Raw genomic sequence first — 20,789 nt, 5'->3', positions numbered from 1 at the left:
TAATGGCCCCTGATGGCCCTGCTATACAGTAGTCCCCCTTATCTGCAGGGAATATGTTCCAAGACCCCCAGTGGATGCCTGAAACAGTGGATAGCACCAAACCCTATATATACTACGTTTTTTCCTGTACTAACGGGCAAGTAGTGTATAGAGCATGGACACATTAGATAAAAAGATGATTCATGACAGAGGGGGACAGTGCTACTCAGATGGCATGCAATTTAAAACTTATAAATTGTGTATTTCTGGAATTTTCTATTTAATATTTTCAGATCAAAGTTGACTGCAGATAACTGAAACCATGGAAAGTGAAACCATGGATAAGGGGGGACTGCTGTACTTTCTGGAACTTGCATTTATTTTAATAGGATTTATTGTTGTTAATGGGACTGCTTCTGGAAGTCTCCTTTTATTTATTTATTTATTTATTCATTCTAACCTATTGTTGAAGACAGCACAAGCAAAGCAAAAATGAATAAGCTAAGAAGGTTACCTTTGATTGACAAACTGTACCCTAGTACATGGGTTCTCTGATAAATACTTACTGGTTTACTACTTATTGGCTACTGGCTTTGTTCCAGATAGCTGACTCCAACCCAGCACCAGATAAGTATCATTGTGTGCATGTATGTGTGTATACACACACACACACACACACACACAATGTTCTACGAGTGATCATTATAGGCTATGAGTTAAGAACATAGGTTCTAGAAGGAGTGGTCCTAGGTTCAAATCCCAGCTCTTCCATTTACTAGTTTTACTGATCTCAGGCATATTACTCATTATAGTAAGCCTCAGCCTCAGTTTTATTGCCTATAAAAAGAGGCTAACAATACTCCATATCATCGGACTGTTGTGAAAATAATATAAAATAATATTGATATGTGCTAGGCAGAGAGCCTAGAACAAAGTAAGCACACAAAAAATGTTAGCTGTAATTATTATTACCACTACTACTACAATAGCTACTCAAAACTTTGCAGGTAAACTTAAGAAGTTTTAGACTCTCTATGGCTTAGAGATAAAAGCTTAAGAGTGGATTTTTATACTATGGAGAACAGAGCATACATACTGACAAAAAAAATTTGTACAAAATAGGATCAAATGTGGTTATACTTTAAATATGCATTTTCAAAAGCAGAGGCATCTAACAAACTAATAGAGCTAATAGATAAGTTCAGCAAGGTTGTAAGATACAAGATCAATGTGCAAAAATCAATTATATTTCCATACATTAGCAGTGAACAATCTGAAATGAAATTAAGGAAAGAATTCTATTTATAACAGTATTGAAAAGAATACAATTCTAGGAAAAATTACCCAAAGAAATATGAGGTTTGTATACTGACAACTACAAAACACTGCTAAAAGAAATTAAAAATCTAATTAAATGGAAAGACATCCCATGTTTATGGATCAGAAGTAATATTACGATGGTTAACACTCCTCAAACTGAGGTGTGGAATCAACAAGATCCCTATCAAAATCCTAACTGCCTTCTTTGCAAAAATTGACAAGCTGATCCTAAAATTCATATGGAAATGCAATAGACCAGAATAGCGAAAGCAATCTTGAAAAAAGAACTTGGAAGATTCAATCATCCTGATTTTAAAAAACTTACTAGAAAGGTACCATAATCAAGACAGTGTGGTACTGGCATAAAAATAGACATATAGAACAATTAAAGAAAACTGAGAATCCAGAAAAAACCCTCACATTCATGTCAAACAATTTTTGGCAAGGGTACCCAGGCCATTCAATGGGGAAAGAACAGTGTTTTGGGCAAATGATGAACTTGGATGCCTACACGACATGATACACAAAAATTAACTCAAAAAGGATTACATATCTAAATTTAAGAGCTAACATTATGAAACTCTCAGATGTAATCACATGAGTAAATTTTTCATGGCCTTGAGTTAGGCAATATTTTTCAAAAAACCACAAGCAAAAAAAAAAAAAAAAGGTTGGACTTCAAAATTAAAACCCTTTATGCTGAAATGACACCAACACGAAAAAGAAATGACAACCCACAGAATGGGAGAAAATATTTGCAAATGACATATGTGAGAAGGGACCTGTATCCAGAATATATAAAGAGCTATTTCAACTCAAGAGGAAAAAGATAAATAACCCCATTAAACAATGGCAAAGAATTTGAATAGACATTTCTCCAAAGACGTAGAAATGGCCAATAAACACATGAAAAGATGCTCAACATTGTTAAGTCATTGGGGAAATGCAGATCAGAAACCACAGTGATATACTACTTCATACACACTAGGACAGCAATAATCAAAAGAACAGATGAGCACAAGTGTTGGCTAGAACATACAGAAGTTGGAACCCTTATACATTGCTGGTGGGAATATAAACTTGTGCAGTCACTCTGGAAAACAGGTTGGCAGTTCCTCAAAAACGTTAGAGTTACATTACGACCTAACAATTCCACTCCTAGATATAAATACAGAGAAACAAAAACATATGTCCACACAAAAACTTGTGCACTGATGTCCACAGAAGCATTATTTATAATAGTCAAAAACTAGAAACAACACAAATGTCCATCAACTATCAATGGCTAAACAAAATTTCAAAAGTTGAAAATGAAATATTATTCAGAAATAAAAGGAATAAAGTATTGATACATGCTACAACATGGATGAACCTTAAAAACATTAACCTTAAAAATGCTAACTGAAAGAAGCCAGTCACAGAGATCATATATTGTATGATTCTATCTGTGTGAAATGCCCAGAATAGGCAAATCTATAGATAGAAAGTAGGTTGTGGTTGCCTAGGTTGGGGAGATGGCGAAGGGGAAAAGTGAGAGGATGGGGCTTACTGCTAGTGGGTACATGGTTTCTTTCTGAGGTGATTAGAATGCTCTAAAATTAGATGGATTAGATTTTGGTGATAACTGCACAACTCTATGAATACACTAAAACCCATTAAATTGTACACTTTAAATGACTGAATTTTATGGTATGTGAATTATATATCGGTAAAACTTTTTTTGAAAAAGCAGAGGCAACAGTTCTGCAAACCAAATTTGACATCATTTCTTTACACCTTAAAACCTGAACCCAACAGAAGACTTACATTATTATCAAAAGAAAACAAAATAAAATTTTAATAGAGGAGTAAAAAGTTATAAGTTAACAGTGGCATTTAAAAACCATATTTAAAAAAGGCTTAGACAGTACTCAATCAGACAAATATAAGAAATGAAGGATTTAAATAACTTCTACATCTTTAACTCATTAAAGATTTAGCTGAAAAAAAAAAAAAAAAGATTTAGCTGAATCTTACTCCTACATTGAAAGAAAGAAAAGGAAGGAAGAAACCTTAAGATTCACATTCATTGAATATAGTACTATATACTCAACATAATTCAGGTACGAAAGTATATTGATAAATGCTGAAATCCCCCTCAAAAGTGTATCCTGAGTAATCCTATATTAATCAGAAAATTAAAATAACCAATATACAACATCTAATTAAGCAAAACTTAACTTAAAATAATTCTCTCCAAGCTGGAAAAGTTAACACTATTAGGGAAAAATTTCAAAATGTTAAACTATGTTCTTTGGTCTTTCAATGAATATTATCATTAATAAACTTGAGTATAATAAGATAACCACAAGACAGTTTTACAGGAGAAAATGTCCTTAAAAACAAGTTCACTTACTGTTGCAGTTATGTCATCTTTCTTCAGCTCTTTTGGCTTGAGAAAGTAAGCACCTATTGTAGATCTTTGATAGTTCCAGGTTGAGCAAGATAGCTTACCTTGATGGCAAGCAATGATACCATCCCAGTCACTTTCACGAGCTTCCTCTAAAACACAATTAAAATCATAAATCAAATTGCTTTTCATTCCCTCACTCATTCATTCACGTATTTTATTTATTAAGCATTTAATATTCTATGTTGTAATTAGGCACTAGGGACAGGATGGTAAACAGGTAATTCCTGAGAGCAATGAGCTTCCAATCTAACAAGAGATTCTGATTAGAAGAAATTACAATAAAGTAAGATGGTGTCTTGTAAGAGCACTCAGGAAGAGTTTACTAAGAGATCTGGGGAGAATAATAAATGGCTCCTTGAAAGAAGTAAAACAAGTAGAAATTAATCGGGGTGGGGGGGTGCTAGAGCAGAGAGGGGTTGAGACACACACACAGGCCCAAGAGTAACTTGTACAAATTAAGCACAGCAAGTAAGTGAAGTATTTTCTTGAGTGGGGTGGGAGGAGGACAAGGCCACTAGGTCACATTACCAAGGGTCTTGAAAGCCATGTGAAGGAGAGGAGGTTGCACCCAAAAGTTGATAAGGAGCAATGAAAGATTTTTAAGTATATGAATGACATGATTCAGATCTTTTAGAAAGACCACTCAGGCTCTAAGATAGAAAATAAACAGGAGGGGGGTTAAAGTTAAAAAAAAAAAAATTACCAGTCATCAGGTTGTTATAAATAACCTTGAAATGGAAATGGTGCCTATACAATTATTTCTATGATAGTTTTCGCTCAACAATCTTATCACCTATCTACATTTTTCTTAAAATCACTTCTTCAAATGATGCACTGCTCAAATGACACAGTATACTAAGACCTCGGTGTGTTCAGATCTTTATTAAATTAGCCAGAGCTCTATGTTCTCAGTTCTCACCTTTTTACATTAGTGACTTTCTCATACCAGGCATATAACAGAATAAATAGAAGAGCTACAAAATGAAATAGCAAATATTGTTTATTAATAGCTTACAGAGAACAAAGCCTAAAATTATTAGATAACAAGTTCAAATTATAAATAACTCATTTTCAGTCTTCACACAAGACTAGCATGCACTTGGGATGCATCCTGGATTCTTATTAATATTTGCTGAAACATTTACTAAAATGGGAGAAATAAAGAAATATATTTGAGTTACCCTCTGGATGCTTATTAATATTTGTAAAAACATTTACTAAAATGGAGGAAATAAAGAAATACATAGGAGGAAATAAATGACAGAGCAGAACTCGAAATACAGTATGAAGTTTCTTACCAGCTGCAAACTTTGTGATGGGTGGAAGTCTCACTGACATGGCATTCTGAAGTCCTTTACGTTTGACTCTCTTTTTATTTATTAATCCTGGGGTTAGGGGAGAGGGGAATATAGTTATGAATCCTTCTTAATGAAAAATGTATATAAAAAAAGCTATTCATTGTCATATAACTATAAACTTCAAGATATTCCCATTTAAGTCAGGTGCAAAATAAAGATGATGCTATTGCCACTATTATCAGTAGTATTAACAATGACAGAAATATAAATGAACAGACTGCAGTCACAATATTAGCAAAAAAATAAATATTAGCAAATTATATTAAAGTATATAAAATACCACTGAATAATCTTAAATATGTAGGACCAATAGGAGGAAAACTAAAAAAACTTCACTGAGGAACATTAAAGACAACTTGAATGAGGATATATCATATTCCTAGATGTGACGATTCTTAAAAATATCAAATCTTTCCAATTTGATTCTAAGAAGAATTATTTTGGATATTGATTTAAAAACGATCCTGAAATTCATCTGGCAGTATATACATGCATGAATAGCCAGGATATTAGCTTGCAAAGAAGAGTAATTATAAATAAAACTGAACATTTTTGTTTAATAAACAAACTCATTCAAATAACAGAAACCATGGGAAGGGATACAGAATAAAAGAGCCCTTTTTGCAAAAAGATGGGATGCTTCTTATTTTGATGCTTTCTCTAAGCTTCCTTCCATCTTTAAAATTTTATAGTCTGCCGATGGCTCAAGTTAGATCATCAATGTCTTTTTGGTGGTAGCAGTATGTTTTTACCACTTACGATGTTTTTTACCACCTAAGATATCTAACTCTTCAATAACCTTACAGTAGCACCTCAATCACTTCTATAGCAACATCGATCTTAAGTATCTTACTACTACTCTTTCATACACAGGATTTTTATTTCATCTGAAGAAAGAGGAAATTATCAATGAAACCTCCTCTGATTATCTCACAGAATCCTGAAATGATTTTTTGTGTGTGTGACCAACAGCTTTTTCCATCTTGCAAATGACGTACCATGTCCCAAGCTCTTGTTAAATTTTTCATGTATTGTGGAAAATGACTGAAGAGTTCCATCCTGACCTGTTGATATACAGAGAAAATGCCTAATCAAGCTTCACTGAAACAATGGACCATTTAAATCACAGCTCTTATAAAATTAGATTCTACAAAAAGCTTGAAGTTAGTTTGCAGCACTTTAAAAGGCGAGCTGACTGCAACTACCTAATTTATCATATTCAACTGCACACAGAATTCCATTTAGTAAGAACAAAGGATAAAATGAGGTGCTAATAATTGCCAGTAGATTATTTGTATAGGCAAGGGCCACATTTCTGGAATATGCCCTTTCTGTCTCCGAGGATTAGTAAATAGAATGACACGCCAAATAAAAGTAATATCAGCTACAGTGTTCCCTGAAGTATTCAAAAACAATCACCTCATTTTACCCAGATTTCCAAGTCACTCAAAGGGACATTTGAATCTAAAAATGTGTAAATACCAAATAAATATTAAATACCTAATAAATATTAAACACTCTGCTCTCATTACTTGCTGAAATAAATTAATGCACAAAGCAGAAACTCACTTGCGCTAAGAATTTGTTGTCCGTTTTGTCCATAATATCTTATTTTGGTAAGAGGAGCACTATGTCCCATTCTGAATCTCAAAAGCCGGCCTTCACCTGTGGGACCATCAAATATCCATATCTGCCAAGAAACAAAAAAGTGAGGTTCCTCCACAATGTTTTAAGTGATCTGCAAGCAGTCAAATCATCTCCTATACAAATGGGGCACTGGGTAGTGCGTGCAGACCACTGACCCTGGAGTGGGGGCTGGGGAAAAGCTAAGCTGTGTAACTCTCTCACTTCGCTAAAATCATGTAACCTGCTATGCATTCTATTTCATCTGTATCAATATCTTATCCCATATTCCCTTCATCTGCTAGGTTCCAGGCTGATACAGTACAGCAGGCTTATAATAACCCAAAGGGTAGGACACATGAGGCAAGAAAGATAATAAGAATCATAGTACCCTGAGAGCATTGTCAGCACCATTTGTGACAAGAAGTGGCTCTCTATGGAGAAATGTCAGTCCGGCAATTGCTGTAGAATGCGCATTTCTCATTTGATTGATTAACTTTTTGTCTTCTAGATCCCAGAGTCCAATATGGCCACATGGGCTTCCAGCTGCCATTACTGGATGACCATCTGTTGTTAAAATAGAATACATAAAGAAAAACATGCAACATAAAACAATTAAACTTAAGAATTTCTCTCTCCATCCTTTTAATCCATAAATATAAAGTTAAAAAAAGGACTATACACCAATAATCTATCAATATTTCTTTGGCTCTTTTTTTTTTTTAATTTTTTAATTCATTATTTATTTATTATTTTTATTTTTGGCTGTGTTGGGTCTTCGTTTCTGTGTGAGGGCTTTCTCCAGTTGCGGCGAGTGGGGGCCACTCTTCATCGCGGTGCACGGGCCTCTCACTATCGCGGCCTCTCTTGTTGCGGAGCACAGGCTCCAGACGCTCAGGCTCAGTAGTTGTGGCTCACGGGCCCAGTTGCTCCGCGGCATGTGGGATCTTCCCAGACCAGGGCTCGAACCCGTGTCCCCTGCATTGGCAGGCAGACTCTCAACCACTGCGCCACCAGGGAGGCCCTGGCTCTTTATATTCCAGTATTTCATTCATTTCTATTAGATTAAATTATAAGAAAATATTAAGAAAATTTCTATGAGCTTCAAACTAATGCATTTTAAGTGTTCTTAATTTTCATCAGTAAACAAATTAAAGACTTCCCTGGTGGCGCAGTGGTATACCTGCCAATGCAGGGGACACGGGTTTGAGCCCTGGTCTGGGAAGATCCCACATGCTGCACAGCAACTAAGTCCATGCACCACAACTACTGAGCCCGTGCGCCTAGAGCCCGTGCTCAGCAATAAGAGAAGCCACCGCAATGAGAAGCCCTCGCACCTCTGCGAAGAGTAGCCCCCATTCGCCGCAACCAGAGAAAGCCCCTGCACAACAATGAAGACCCACCGCAGCCAAAAATAAATTAAAAAAAAAAAAAAAGTTAAGAGTTACCTGTGCGAAATGAAATCGAAGTAATAGGTCCCCAGTCTTGACGGAACTTCATTAATGTTTCATCAAACTTAATGTTGTGAATGATAATCTGACCCGATATAAGACCAACAGCAACAACATCCACAGCTGGTGCCTGAAAATTAAATTACTCAACTTTTTATTTTCTTAATCAAATAGCTTTAATAATACTGATGATTACATCATTACTTACGTGTTATCAAAAGAAGTAGTGGAATATCTAATCTAATAGTCTATGATTATAATCTTCATTTTATAAATGGTCTTATATACAGACTCCATAAATTTCTTTATTTTAGCACACAAGATCAATGTCCAATACCATTACAAAATGGAATCAGGCTAAACATGTTATTAATTTGCCATCAAGTAACTACTGCGCATGAGACCCTGTGTAGAAGCTGGGTATACTAAAACAAGTATGATGTCTTGCCCTCAAAGGACCTAATCATCTGATACCTTTGGGGTCTTCTGGGTAAGTAAAAGCAGAGTAAGACTGATGGTAGTGTGAGAGAATAAAGGAATGTATATAAACTGGGCAGGTATAAGCAACTGATATTTAGAAAGACAAGGGTACATGGCTGTATATGTGCCCAAAATAGATATAAGATTCTCTGCAGACATACAGTCATTCATTCATACATGTCCTATAGACTCATAAAAATAAAAAGCAGTTACTTCTGGAAGAGTCAAGCATTTAATGAATTATTAAGATTTGGGCCCCAATTATCTCAAGCTACAAATCTCAACATCCTGACAAATTTCTCTGAATGACCTACAATCTCCCTTGCTTCACTGAAAAACTCATCTCCACTCTTTACAAGGCACTGGACTACATGCTTACAAAATGACTGGTAAACATGGTTCCATAGCAACCACAGATTTAGAGCCTAATTCCAGGCAAAAAGGTTTCCACAAACGTTTATCGACAAAGGCGTTGTTTTCAATTACATTTCCAAAACACTATGTTTTTGGGGTAATATTTGTAAAGATATACTAGTCCATATATTATTTTGTCGTAGGTCCAAAAATATGGTTGGCCCCTGAAAATGAAAGATGCTACTATGAGCTTCATTTCTTCTCTGACTTAACAGAAAGATACTAACCTGCTGAAGTGCTGTCACTCCAACTTTCCATCCCGCAAATGTATATAGAAGTTTACTACAACAAGAAAAATAGTTGAAAGCTATTTTTTGGAGGGGAGAAAAACAAAATCAACTGCATATTAAAAAATGAAATAATAACAGGTAATATTTATTAAGTTCTTACTCTGCCCCACACTATTCTAAGTACATATATTAACATTTAATACTCAAAACAATTCCATGAGGTAGATATGGCCATTTTCCAGATAAAGAAACTAAGAAACTTAATTATGTGAAAAAATCAAGCTAAGATCCCATGGCTAAAATTGACAGAGCCCAGAGGGACCAATTCCAGATCCTAAGCTGCTAAGAACTACTCTACTATGCAACATCTTTAAGAAATTAAATAGAGAGAAAAAGAATACGAGTAACCATGTTATATGACAGATACAATTTAAAATAAAATCTTAGAATATTGGCAGATCTCATTTTTCACTGAAACATGTTCCTAGAAACATATCACAAAAGGGAATATATTATAATTACAATACTCCTTGTATGTTACATGACTGTTATACGACAACAGTGACGCTGCTCTAAATTTCAGAATCAAGCCATAAATGATAAAGAATCCACAGAGCAGAGATATACGAAATTGTTATAATGACAAAATATTTAAGCATATGTTAAATTTTTTAAGCGGGCATAGATTAGATCACTCAATGATTATCCAAGGGATACTTAATGTACAATAAAGAGTATAAACATCACATAAAGAACCTAAAGAGATAACCTTAGGGCACAGAATATTTCAGTCATTATCCCTCAGCCTAGTGCAGAGTAGGCAGTCAATGATATTTATTAAACTGAACAGAAACACTGAATTAGAACTAGGATAAACATTAAACCTCTGAAAATCTTATTTCCCTTTTCGAATTTATAAGGGCTTTGGAAAGAACAATTTGGATGGTCAAATATGTTTGTTTGCCCTTTTAATGCTATACAAAGAAAAGTGAGCTGCCACTTTTTTCTCTGGATAAACATTCAAATAACAGGCAGAGGTATTCAAAATCATTTATCTAGCCCCCTAGCTATACCAATAATATTATAGTAGATATCCGTCATGTCTGTGGTTGACGATCAATGTACTTTTACCCTGAAAACCATTCCTAAATGCTAGCACTAAATTAGCACTGATTTGCTTTGCCATCTTACCTCTTAGTTTACTGAGAACTAAAAGCTGCCCAGTGACAATCTCACAATTATCTTCTGATCCTGTGTACTAGAGCCTTCTTTACAGCTTTATGAATTCTTTACAGTGACTAAGGCCATTAGTATATACTTTTCAACGAGGATTTATGAAGCTGCCTACCATTTTCCAAGACCATATCCGAGCTTTCACATATGTGATGCCGAGTAATAACTCCAAAAACAGGTATATTTACTGAAAGCCCTCCAAATAAACATATAAAGGCAAGGAGAATTGAGAGACTTAAGTATGCATCAGGGAGTAGTAGATGAGGATTAGGTAGGAATCACTTATGTTCTAAATATTTTGCTTACTTGGATTTTACATTCCACAACTGGAGGCTTCCTTGTTCACTGCCAAGAAGTATTTTATTCAAGTAGGTACTCGGATGCAAAATTGCAGAAATTTTAAATACTGATTTATCAAAAGACAACTGCAGGTATTCTTCTACGAAAGTAAAAGTTATAAACAATATGTAATTTTTTAATAAAATAGTTTACAATATTTTTCATATACCCATATATTTAGCACTTAAAATCTACCATATCAAAGATTTATGTACTAATATAAATCAAAGACATATGCTAACCTATAAATATTCCGTGAGAAATTAAACAAATGTGATGAGGGTCAACGTGCAAATTTAACTTTGACTGTCAAGAATTTTCTAAAAGTTCTAATATCAATACTATTTAAAATTTCACTCACTGCCAAATTGGTTTACAGGAATGAAAACAAGGGTTCAAAAAAAAAAACAATGACGCTGGGATCAGACTTAGTATTTTTATAATTTGATCAAGAGGCAGCAAACATTCCAAGTGAAGTGCATGCACTGAGCTGAGCTATTCTAGGGAGAGTGAAAGACCAAGTGTCTAGAGAGCTTGACTGGCTCCTCAAACATGTAAAAAGTCAGAGGCAAACTTCAGTGAAAGGAGCAGTGCTTCTCACATTTCCACAGGAGAACCTCTAGCAGAGGAGAGGAAAAGAACTTATAGCCCTGTGGAGTAGAAAACGGCACAGCCAGTTGTCTCTTGCTGCAAGATCAAAACATTTTTTGAAATGCCACGTATGTTTAAAATTCCTACGTGTGACTTTTCTTTTCTACTTCACAGTTCATCCATGATGAAAACAATTTTTCACTAAATTTCCTAATAAATTTGAGTATCAGAGAAGGTCCATTTCTCTTAATCTTTAGTTTCACATACTATCTGGCTGCTACACACTCCCAGGCGTATGTGTACCCCAGTTTAAGGAGAATAGATTAACAGGTGAGAATTACACAAATTTTACTTAAATACTATTTTAAAAGATTCTTGCCTCTGTTTGTAACTAACAGTTTTACTTAAGATCACTACAAACAGCTCCCTGAAGACACTGTGCTGCAGCAACAGCAACAAAAAGCTGCACATAAGGATCAACAGAAAGACAGCCTACTGAACTCTAAGAATCAGGTTCTCTAATTTTATAAAAGGCCTTTTAACATCCATCTGCACAGGTACTACTTTTGGAATTCTGTTCCCTCCATCTGAGCAAAGACAAAACAAACAGTGACTAATCTGAACAAGAACATGGAATGACTCCCAGGAGGGCAATCTCTCTAGGATTTTTACTAAAAATAAACACACTACATCAAAAAACGAGTTAATCAAGAGGTAACAAAAGCTAAAAATATAACAGATTAAAAAACTTAAAAGCTTTAATTCATGACAGACCCCACAGTCTTTAACATGAAGAAAGCTGGGGAAATTCTGGTGATAGGTTCCTAATCTTTGAAGATAACATGTCCTATATACATAGCTCAGTGACACTATTTAAGAATATCACAGTTAAAGGACACTGACTCATACTCTTAGAAAAAGGATGTATATTTTCCTTCAGATTACTGGATCTTCAAGTTTACTATTATACTTTCACTTACTGAAAGTTGAAAATACAAACCAAGTATTACTCAGGTGTGAACATACACCAAAATTCACCCCACACAGAAAATAATATAACATGTCATTAAACTTGGAGAACTGCTATACTAATACTGAACTAGTATTAGTTCAGAAAAACACATTAAACAGGTTATAAACAGTTAGCTCAACTAGCTGACTAAAATTATTGATACTTACCCATTTTTTACTTAGAACCTTTTTCCTTACACGTGTTAAAGATTCTTAAAAATTTTTTTACTGCTTTACTCCTCTGGTATAGAAGTTATGCTGACATAGATACTTAATTTTAGCTACACACATACTACCCCAAGATAAAGCAATAAATTGGTTCTTACCTTCTGAATATATGTGCCAAATAATAAGAATACTGTCAGTATCAACAGAGATAACGTGATCCCCAAAGGGTTGCAAAAGATGGATTTCTGCCTTATGACCCTTAAAGGTATGTACTACCTACAATGTTAAAGTTCAAAAGAATTTCATATTATTATTCATTCATCATTTATTATTATTCATATTAACCAAAAAACATGCTAATCCTGAAGATGTTCATGTTAAGAAATGTGGTCCAACTTTTGATTACCCAAGGTTAGATTAACAAATAGCAAGGAATCAGGCATTTTTACGTGCTCCCCCAGCCAGTCCAATAAGGAAACATGAGCTAGGAACACAGAAATGAGATCTCTGAGGCTCAGCTTCTCAACCAAGCTTAGGAAGCATGCACACAACTGGGTCCCTCACCCCATCCAATCAGCGCAACTTCATGCATCCTAGAAAAGTGGTATGTTCTAGAAGGCTGACCTCTACAGCCATCACCAGCTGGCTTCCACATGAGACAAGGGAGAGAGATATAGGATACTCCTTCCATATAGCTTTCTGTCTTGACATAGACACCCTTACCCTTTACAGTAGCAGCTGCATCCTCAATAACTACAGTCCCTTCCCCCATGGTTTCAGTTCCCACCAGGCTCCAGAAACACTATTTCTTCTCCTTGTCCATTTGGCCCTAGGGATGGTAACCGCTTCCTGCAGTTGATAGTCTCTGATACCTTTCTTCCCCTACTTTCTATGTTTATCTCCCAGGGAAAACTACAAACTGCAATATTTTGCAAAAAAAAAATGGACATTTTTCCTGACTCTCTAAAAATCAAAAAAATTCCCATTAAAGAACTTTACAGGTAAGTTGCCTTCCTCTGCCATAGGTAGTGATGATGGAAAACACTGGGAACAAACATCATTGGTCCAAGTTAAACTTTGAGAAGCACAGTGATTCTATCACTTGGCTATCTAGGCATCCCCATGGCCACTTTCCCTTTTCATTCTGGACCACTAGAGCCAGGTCGCCTCTCAAGTCAGTTGTTCCAGGACAAACTCAGAAATGAATGAGTAGATTAAGACAAGAAAAGATCCTTCCTTAGTAGAGAAAACAGAGAATCTAGTTTTCTCTACATTGGCAACAAGCACTTGGTTCTTAGAAAATGAGTCATGGGCTGTGTTGTTCATAATGAAAAAGTCAATCCACATAAAGCAGTAGTGCAAATACGAATCTCTTAGGAAAACACTTTCAAAAAAATACTCTTAACTAAATCCTACCCCAACCAAATAAGCAAAGTAGAAAACTACAGAGACGGGACCTGGGTGGACACAGAAATGTTGTACGAGCTGCCCAAATAATTCTAACATTGATCCTTGGCAAAGAAAACTGAACTAAAGCACCAGTTTTAACTAATTTTGAGAATTTGATGAAATCAACTTTCTCTTCCTCCAGAAAAGTGAATATACATTAAAAAAAAAAAAAATGTCCAGAGTGTCCCAGATGAAGAAAACAACATTAAAGTTCCCTCCACTACCATGACAATCAACTACTGACTGCAAAAGACAAACAAATTAAAATAGTTCAGTGATACAAACCTCTTTATTACGGGCAAATGCAGAGAAAACATTCCCATAAGCAGCAAAGACTAGCCTCCCATCAGCTGCCATACAGCAGATATCCTGTGGAAGGGAGTTACCTAGGAAAAATGAAATATAAGAAGAAAGGATTTTTAAGATCTTGGAACAATTAGAAACCTCAAGTATATGTATAACATTTTTCCTGACTATAATTTAAAAATATGTATGTATGAGAATCAGAGTATAAAATTTAGACTTCAGTGTTATTTTAGACATCTAATAATAACTATCACACTAAAAATATGACATCACCTTGACCTTCCCTAAGAGAATTAGTGTCTGGTATTTGCAGACATAAAAACATAATCCTAAAGAAATGAGAAGAAGCTTTCGAGGTTATTTGGGAAAAAAAAAATCCTCACTAAATACACAACACTCTGGCATATGGTCATCTAGCCTTCATGTGAATGCCTTCAGGAACATCAAGTTCCTAATAACTGCAGGAAAATTTTAAAAGTAAATCAAAACCTAGAACTCTAACTCTACCCTTTAGAGTAACCTAAAAAAAACTCCATATGATATTCTACATGCTGACCTTTCAAGTGAGTGTGGTTTCCACTCAGTCTTCTCCAAGGTAAATATGCCTATCACCTCTAGCTATTTCTTATGATAGGATTTCTTGATTCCTCTCTCACTACCATGGGCACACTGGCCTTTTCTTTTTATTTCCTATTTTGGGGGCAGGAGGGTTAAAATATAGAGAATTTTTTTAAGTATCTTTCATGCTGATATTCTGCTTTGGGATTTCATTTCCAAAATACTATTTTTATTGGTTTACCATTTGCTTTAGTATGACTTAGGTTTTATGCCCTTCTACTGCCTTCTATAATTTTAAAAATGTAAGTTTATCAGACATGTACACTGGATTCCTTATAGCTCTGTTTCTCTTACAAAGATCATATTTGATGGTGAAACTAGAATCTCTCAGCCCTGACAAGCTCTTTATTCTATTAAAGAGTTTTCAAAAAAAAAAAAATTCCTTCCATTGGAAAAAAATATCAAAATGCGGAAAAAGGGAAAACTCTTTCTTACAATAGAATGATAGAATCAGAAAATCACTCTGATAATCATCCTACTAATAACTGATCCAGGCAAGAATCATCACTAAATGATAAAACTAGCAGTAGTTGAAACTTTGGAGAGTAAAAGGATACTTACGTGGTCTCAATGTATCTTACCACTTATTTCATTTATTAGTTACAAAGGGTAAAACTTTAAAATGGAGCTGCCTGATAAATGTCACCTTAACCAAATGATCAAAGTATTCACTGCCAGGAATAAGACTAACCAATAGCATGTGCCTCCTGATATGGTTCATTGAGAATTCAGCATCATTTCTGTTATTCTTGCCATACTGCATAACCTGAATCTAATCATAAGGAAGCATCAGAAAAAGTCAAATTGAAGAATATTCTAAAAAAGAACTAGCCTATACTCTTCAAAAAATCAATGTTGTAAAACACAAAGAAAGTCTGATGAATTAGTCTAGATTAAATAAGACCAAAGAGACATGACAACTGAAGGCAACCCATGATCCTGTCCTGGACTTTTTGTTGTTGTTGTTGTTATGTAAGTTTACTATAAATACATGCTGGAGTCCTTGTTCTGCAAGTCTTAAATTATGTCAAAATTATAAAAAATTTTAAAAGATATTAAACATGCACAAATTCAGGATAAAGTCTATACTTACTTACTGCAACCAGACTAAGTTTCTGAACCTGTCTTAAAAAAAAAAAAAGAAATGATTAAATTTTTACTAACAAAAACAACTATAATAATCTAACACTTGAAGATTAAGATCTAACCTCATACATAAATTTGCTATTCTGTCCTTCCTTAAAAAGACACTTACTGACCCTAATTTTCATTATTAGGAAAGCTTATATTTTCTACTATTTCATCAGTAATGGAAGGGTAGGTGTCACATATAGTTTTCTATATGGGTCATGTAGTAAATATTTTAACGCTTTGCATGCTATGTGGTCTTTGTTGCAATTACTCAATTGATAATGTACCATGAAAGCAGCCATATACGACACAAAAACAAATGTGCATGCCTGTATTCTAATAAATTTGACTTATGGATATAGACTACAATTTTCAAAATTTTCATATGCCATGAAATATTATTCTTTGGATTATTTCCCAATCATTTAAAAACATCAAAACCGTTCATCTCAGAAGCACAGAGCTCAGAGGGGTATAAGGAGAAATTCAAACCCTAGAGATGTGTAAGACTGAAAGAGCCCTTGAAGATGAACTAAATAATCTGTTTCTTAATCAAGAGTAGATGGATGTCTCCATCCCACGTCAAAATTTGATTATACTGCATCCTACCACTATGCAAATTTTACTTGGAGATTATGCTATATTAGAATAAACACAAACATACACAGAAAAATAAATAAATAAAAACGTCATGGGTCATACAAAAATAAACTGTTGGCAGAACTGGCTTGCAGGCTGCAGTCTGTGGACCCCAATTTATGGTTACTGATCCAGCTATGTAACTTTGAGAAAGCTACTCAGGGGAAGTTTAGGAAAACTAGCTTGCTATCAAATGTGGACTGTCCCCTACATCATAATTAATCTCACCCCCTCCAGTTATCCCAATGTTTTTCAGCCTGCATTTCTAACCTAGCTCTTGTCATGAATTGCACAATAAAACAGTTTGCAAGTCTTTCTAATTAAGAAGGTGGGGGCGCCCGGGACTTTTCTTAATCACATTTACATCTTCAAGAGAACTTCAACAAATATTTACTTAGCAAATACATTGCTATTGAACTGAAATGTTCTCTAGTACCTCCCCCTAGACAGACTGCCTCCGAAACTCTTCCCAAGCAGACTTCAAGGGCTAAATCAACACGTGGATGTAATGCGGTGGCGAAAGCCCTTGCTAGGTGAGGGAGGAGAGCGGGATTGCCACAGACAGAGTTGGGGGCCGGGGAGGGTGATTCCCGGGAAGCGGGAGAAAGAAGTCACTCACGTCATAGGTGTGGAAGCTTTTCCCCACGCACGTCGTCACATAGAATCGGCGCTTCAGTGCACTGAACCGCACCACGTGTGGAATGTCGTTGCTGAAAAGCCCCAAAGCCCGGAACCCAGCGAAAAGGGCGCTGGCAGTGCGCTCTCCTGCGCCCCGCTCCATTGCTGCCGCGGTACGGTTTCCTCTGGGCTCTAGTCCCGGTGGAAACCGCGCACCCAGGCCCGTCTGCGCGTCTCGTGGCACAATCCTTTACCGGGTTCCCAAGCGCTTCCGGTCCCCGGTGCCAATCGCGTGAGCGGAGACAGTGCTCAGTGCATTTGAAAAAGAGCTCCCTCCGGAGCTCGAAGAGGAGGCGCGACTTCAGTTCCGCCGTCCACAGTCTTCAGCAGTTTAACGGTGCTCCCAGCTCTCCTGGGCCTGGAAGACAATCGAGTCACTTTTCAGCGGGACCTTAGGGGAGGGGAAAGACTGGGGAAGTAAGCACGAGGGCCAGGAGGGTGAAGGGGAAACTGAAGTCTTAACTCAGATGGAGTCAGGTTAAACGTGTGATTTTGAAAGCGTGTGAAACGATGAGACTGTCAAGAAAATTTGAACACTGAGTGGATATTTGATTATATTAAGACATTATTGTTGTTTAAATATGTGGTAGTAGTATTGTGATTATGTTTTTAAATGTCCTTATCTTTTGGAGATATGTATTTATGGATGAAATTATATATCTGGGGATTTGTTTTCAAAATAATTGGGAATGAGGTGCATGGTTTAGATGACATAAGATTGGTAATTATTTAATCTGGGGAATGAGTACGTGAGAGTTCATAATACTGTCCTTATGCTTCCCTTTAAAATCAAAATTTCCCATAATAAAAATATTTTTGTTTGCTTTTTTACTGAGTTTGTTTAAAGTAAAATATAAATTGGAATATTAATGGATTATTAATTTTTACCTGTGAGTCATGGAAATATGTACAAATGGTTTTAATTACTAGATAAACATTAAGAGTTTTCTAAATTTTGTATAATGCACATATTATTTTTATAATCACAAAGACTTCTGTCTATATTGGCAGTTTGGGGAGAAAATTGAAAAAGTTTCCTGTTCAGGACTTTACAGTTCACAAAGCCTTTAATGACACCCATTATCTTAATATAATCCTCAATTTAAGACTGTGAGGTGTTTAGGGCAAAAATTATATTGTTGTTTTACAAATGAGGAAATTGGTTCATTGGGATTAAATGATTTGTCCAGTTCCAAGATTATTTAGTGCCAAAATCCAGACTAGCACAAGGTTTAGAAAAGGATAAGGAGAGATCACTGAGGGGCAGCTGGAGGGTGGGAGAAATCATTCAGCAATCTGATTTTCAGGATCACATGATGGGCCACATGATGGGCGTGTGTTCGCATTAGATAAGAAACCTGAGGTTCCCAGAGATTACCTAACTTGTCCAGGGTCACTTAATTAATGGTAGTGTAGCAATTTGAATGTAGGCCTATCTGACAAGTAGATTTATGTTCTTTGACCTACATCTGGACAATGAGACAAAAGTTTAAAAATTAGAACTGTCATGGAAAATCTAGTCATATGGTAGCAGTAGACGTGCGTGTTAGCTGTTTTGCTGTGATCTTTTAAAGGGCCATGTTATGGGCTGATTGTGAGTTTTCCAGTTTTAGCAGTTGGTCAGAGTACATTTCTCCCCATCAGTTGCCTCCCTGAGTTTCTTACTATTCAGCTGCCAGCAAAGTGTTTGAATGTGTGGTGGGAGAGAAGGACCTAGCTATTGCTCTTTTTACTTAGAGATGCCCCTAAGGATGGTAGTCCCAAGTTAGAATAAAAGAAAAGGTAGGGAATTCCCTGGCGGTCCAGTGGTTAGGACTCCAGGCTTCCACTGCAGGGGGCCCGAGTTCAATCCCTGGTAGGGGAACTAAGATCCTGCAAGCCATGTGATGGATGTAGTCGATCATTGACAAATGATCATTTTCAATTTGATTCAATGCATTGGGACTTCAGAATATTCAGGTAAATTAAAAGTATAGCTATGTCATGTTGTCATATCTAACTTTTAAAAAAGGGTTAAATGTGACTTTTTCTGACTAGTTTGTATAATAAAGACCATTTCTTTTTTGTTACTGGTATTGTGATTACCAGCCTCCAAGATGCCCTCAATGACTCTTACCTCCTGGTATTCACGCCCTTGTGTAGTTCCGTCTCACACTGAATAGGGTTGACCTGTAACAGGACTAGGTCATAAAAAACATTGAAGCTTTTGACTTGCTCCTTCTTGGGTCATTTGCTCTGTAGAAACTCAACAGCCATATTGGGAAGATACTCAAGCAGTCCTATGGAGTGTTTCACATGACGAGGAACTGAGGGCCTCCTGCCAGCCACCAGCACTACCTTGCTAGACATGTGAGTAAAGCATCTTGAAAGCATATTCTCCAGCCCCAGTAAAGCCTTCAGATGACTGCAGCCATGCAGACATCTTTTTTTTTAATTAATTGATTAATTAATTAATTTATTTATTTTTGGCTGTGTTGGGTCTTCGTTTCTGTGCAAGGGCTTTCTCTAGTTGCGGCAAGTGGGGGCCACTCTTCATCGCGGCGCGCGGGCCTCTCACTGTCGCGGCCTCTTTTGTTGCAGAGCACAGGCTCCAGACGCGCAGGCTCAGTAGTTGTGGCTCACGGGCCTAGTTGCTCCGCGGCATGTGGTATCTTCCCAGACCAGGGCTCGAACCTGTGTCCCCTGCATTGGCAGGCAGGTTCTCAACCACTGCGCCACCAGGGAAGCCCCACGCAGACATCTTGACTACAACTTCATGAAAGACTCTAAGCCAGAATCACTCTCTTAAGCCACTCCTGAATTCCTGAGTCTCAACTGTTTAACATAATAAATGTTAATTGCTGTTTTAGGACACTAAATTTGGGGGTGATTTGTTACACATTAATATATAACTAGTATATTTATACTTACCTTGCTTATCAAATTTAGAAATGCGTATAGTTCATTTCATTGTATTGGCAGAAGCATGTCAGAAACCCAAAGAGGTTTCAAGATATTGCTTGTCCGCCCCCTTATTTCACAGATGAGTGAACTACTAAGGACTACAACTGTGAAATTAGGTGATAAAAGAGCAGGCACCATATATCAGTACTCCTTATTCTCAGTCTAAGACTTTCTACCTTGGGGAGTTGTTCATTCTGTCTGCCCCAATTTTTCCTCTGCTGGTGGAAAATGTACACAAACATGTCTGTTGCTGGTTGAGCAGAACCACTAAAATACACATTGCTCTGAGATATTGTTAACCAGGGTAGAAATAAGAGATTTGCTGAATATGTCAGATCTATTTGTTCTACAGGTAAGCATGTACATTTCACTAAAA

The 20,789-nt window shown here is 36.3% G+C and overlaps 1 protein-coding gene across 1 annotated transcript in view; it reads right to left on the bottom strand.

Annotated features, from left to right (window-relative positions):
- WDR36 (WD repeat domain 36) overlaps nt 1-17,690 on the bottom strand; it is a 39,205-nt gene extending 21,515 nt beyond the window's left edge. Inside the window, exons 1-12 of the mRNA XM_036848444.1 lie at nt 17,412-17,690; nt 16,116-16,143; nt 14,384-14,484; nt 12,808-12,925; nt 10,847-10,979; nt 9,305-9,359; nt 8,181-8,313; nt 7,124-7,299; nt 6,679-6,799; nt 6,108-6,173; nt 5,050-5,136; nt 3,695-3,840 (exon numbers count right to left, since the gene is read on the bottom strand). Of these exons, the coding sequence (XP_036704339.1) occupies nt 3,695-3,840; nt 5,050-5,136; nt 6,108-6,173; nt 6,679-6,799; nt 7,124-7,299; nt 8,181-8,313; nt 9,305-9,359; nt 10,847-10,979; nt 12,808-12,925; nt 14,384-14,484; nt 16,116-16,143; nt 17,412-17,573 (1,326 nt within the window). The 5' untranslated portion in view covers nt 17,574-17,690. The remainder of the gene's footprint in view (nt 1-3,694; nt 3,841-5,049; nt 5,137-6,107; nt 6,174-6,678; nt 6,800-7,123; nt 7,300-8,180; nt 8,314-9,304; nt 9,360-10,846; nt 10,980-12,807; nt 12,926-14,383; nt 14,485-16,115; nt 16,144-17,411) is intronic.
- Nucleotides 17,691-20,789: the final 3,099 nt, after the last annotated feature.

The sequence above is a fragment of the Balaenoptera musculus genome, chromosome 3 (assembly GCF_009873245.2).
Source record: "Balaenoptera musculus isolate JJ_BM4_2016_0621 chromosome 3, mBalMus1.pri.v3, whole genome shotgun sequence".
NCBI lineage: Eukaryota > Metazoa > Chordata > Mammalia > Artiodactyla > Balaenopteridae > Balaenoptera > Balaenoptera musculus.
This window is presented reverse-complemented; position numbering and strand designations above follow the sequence as displayed.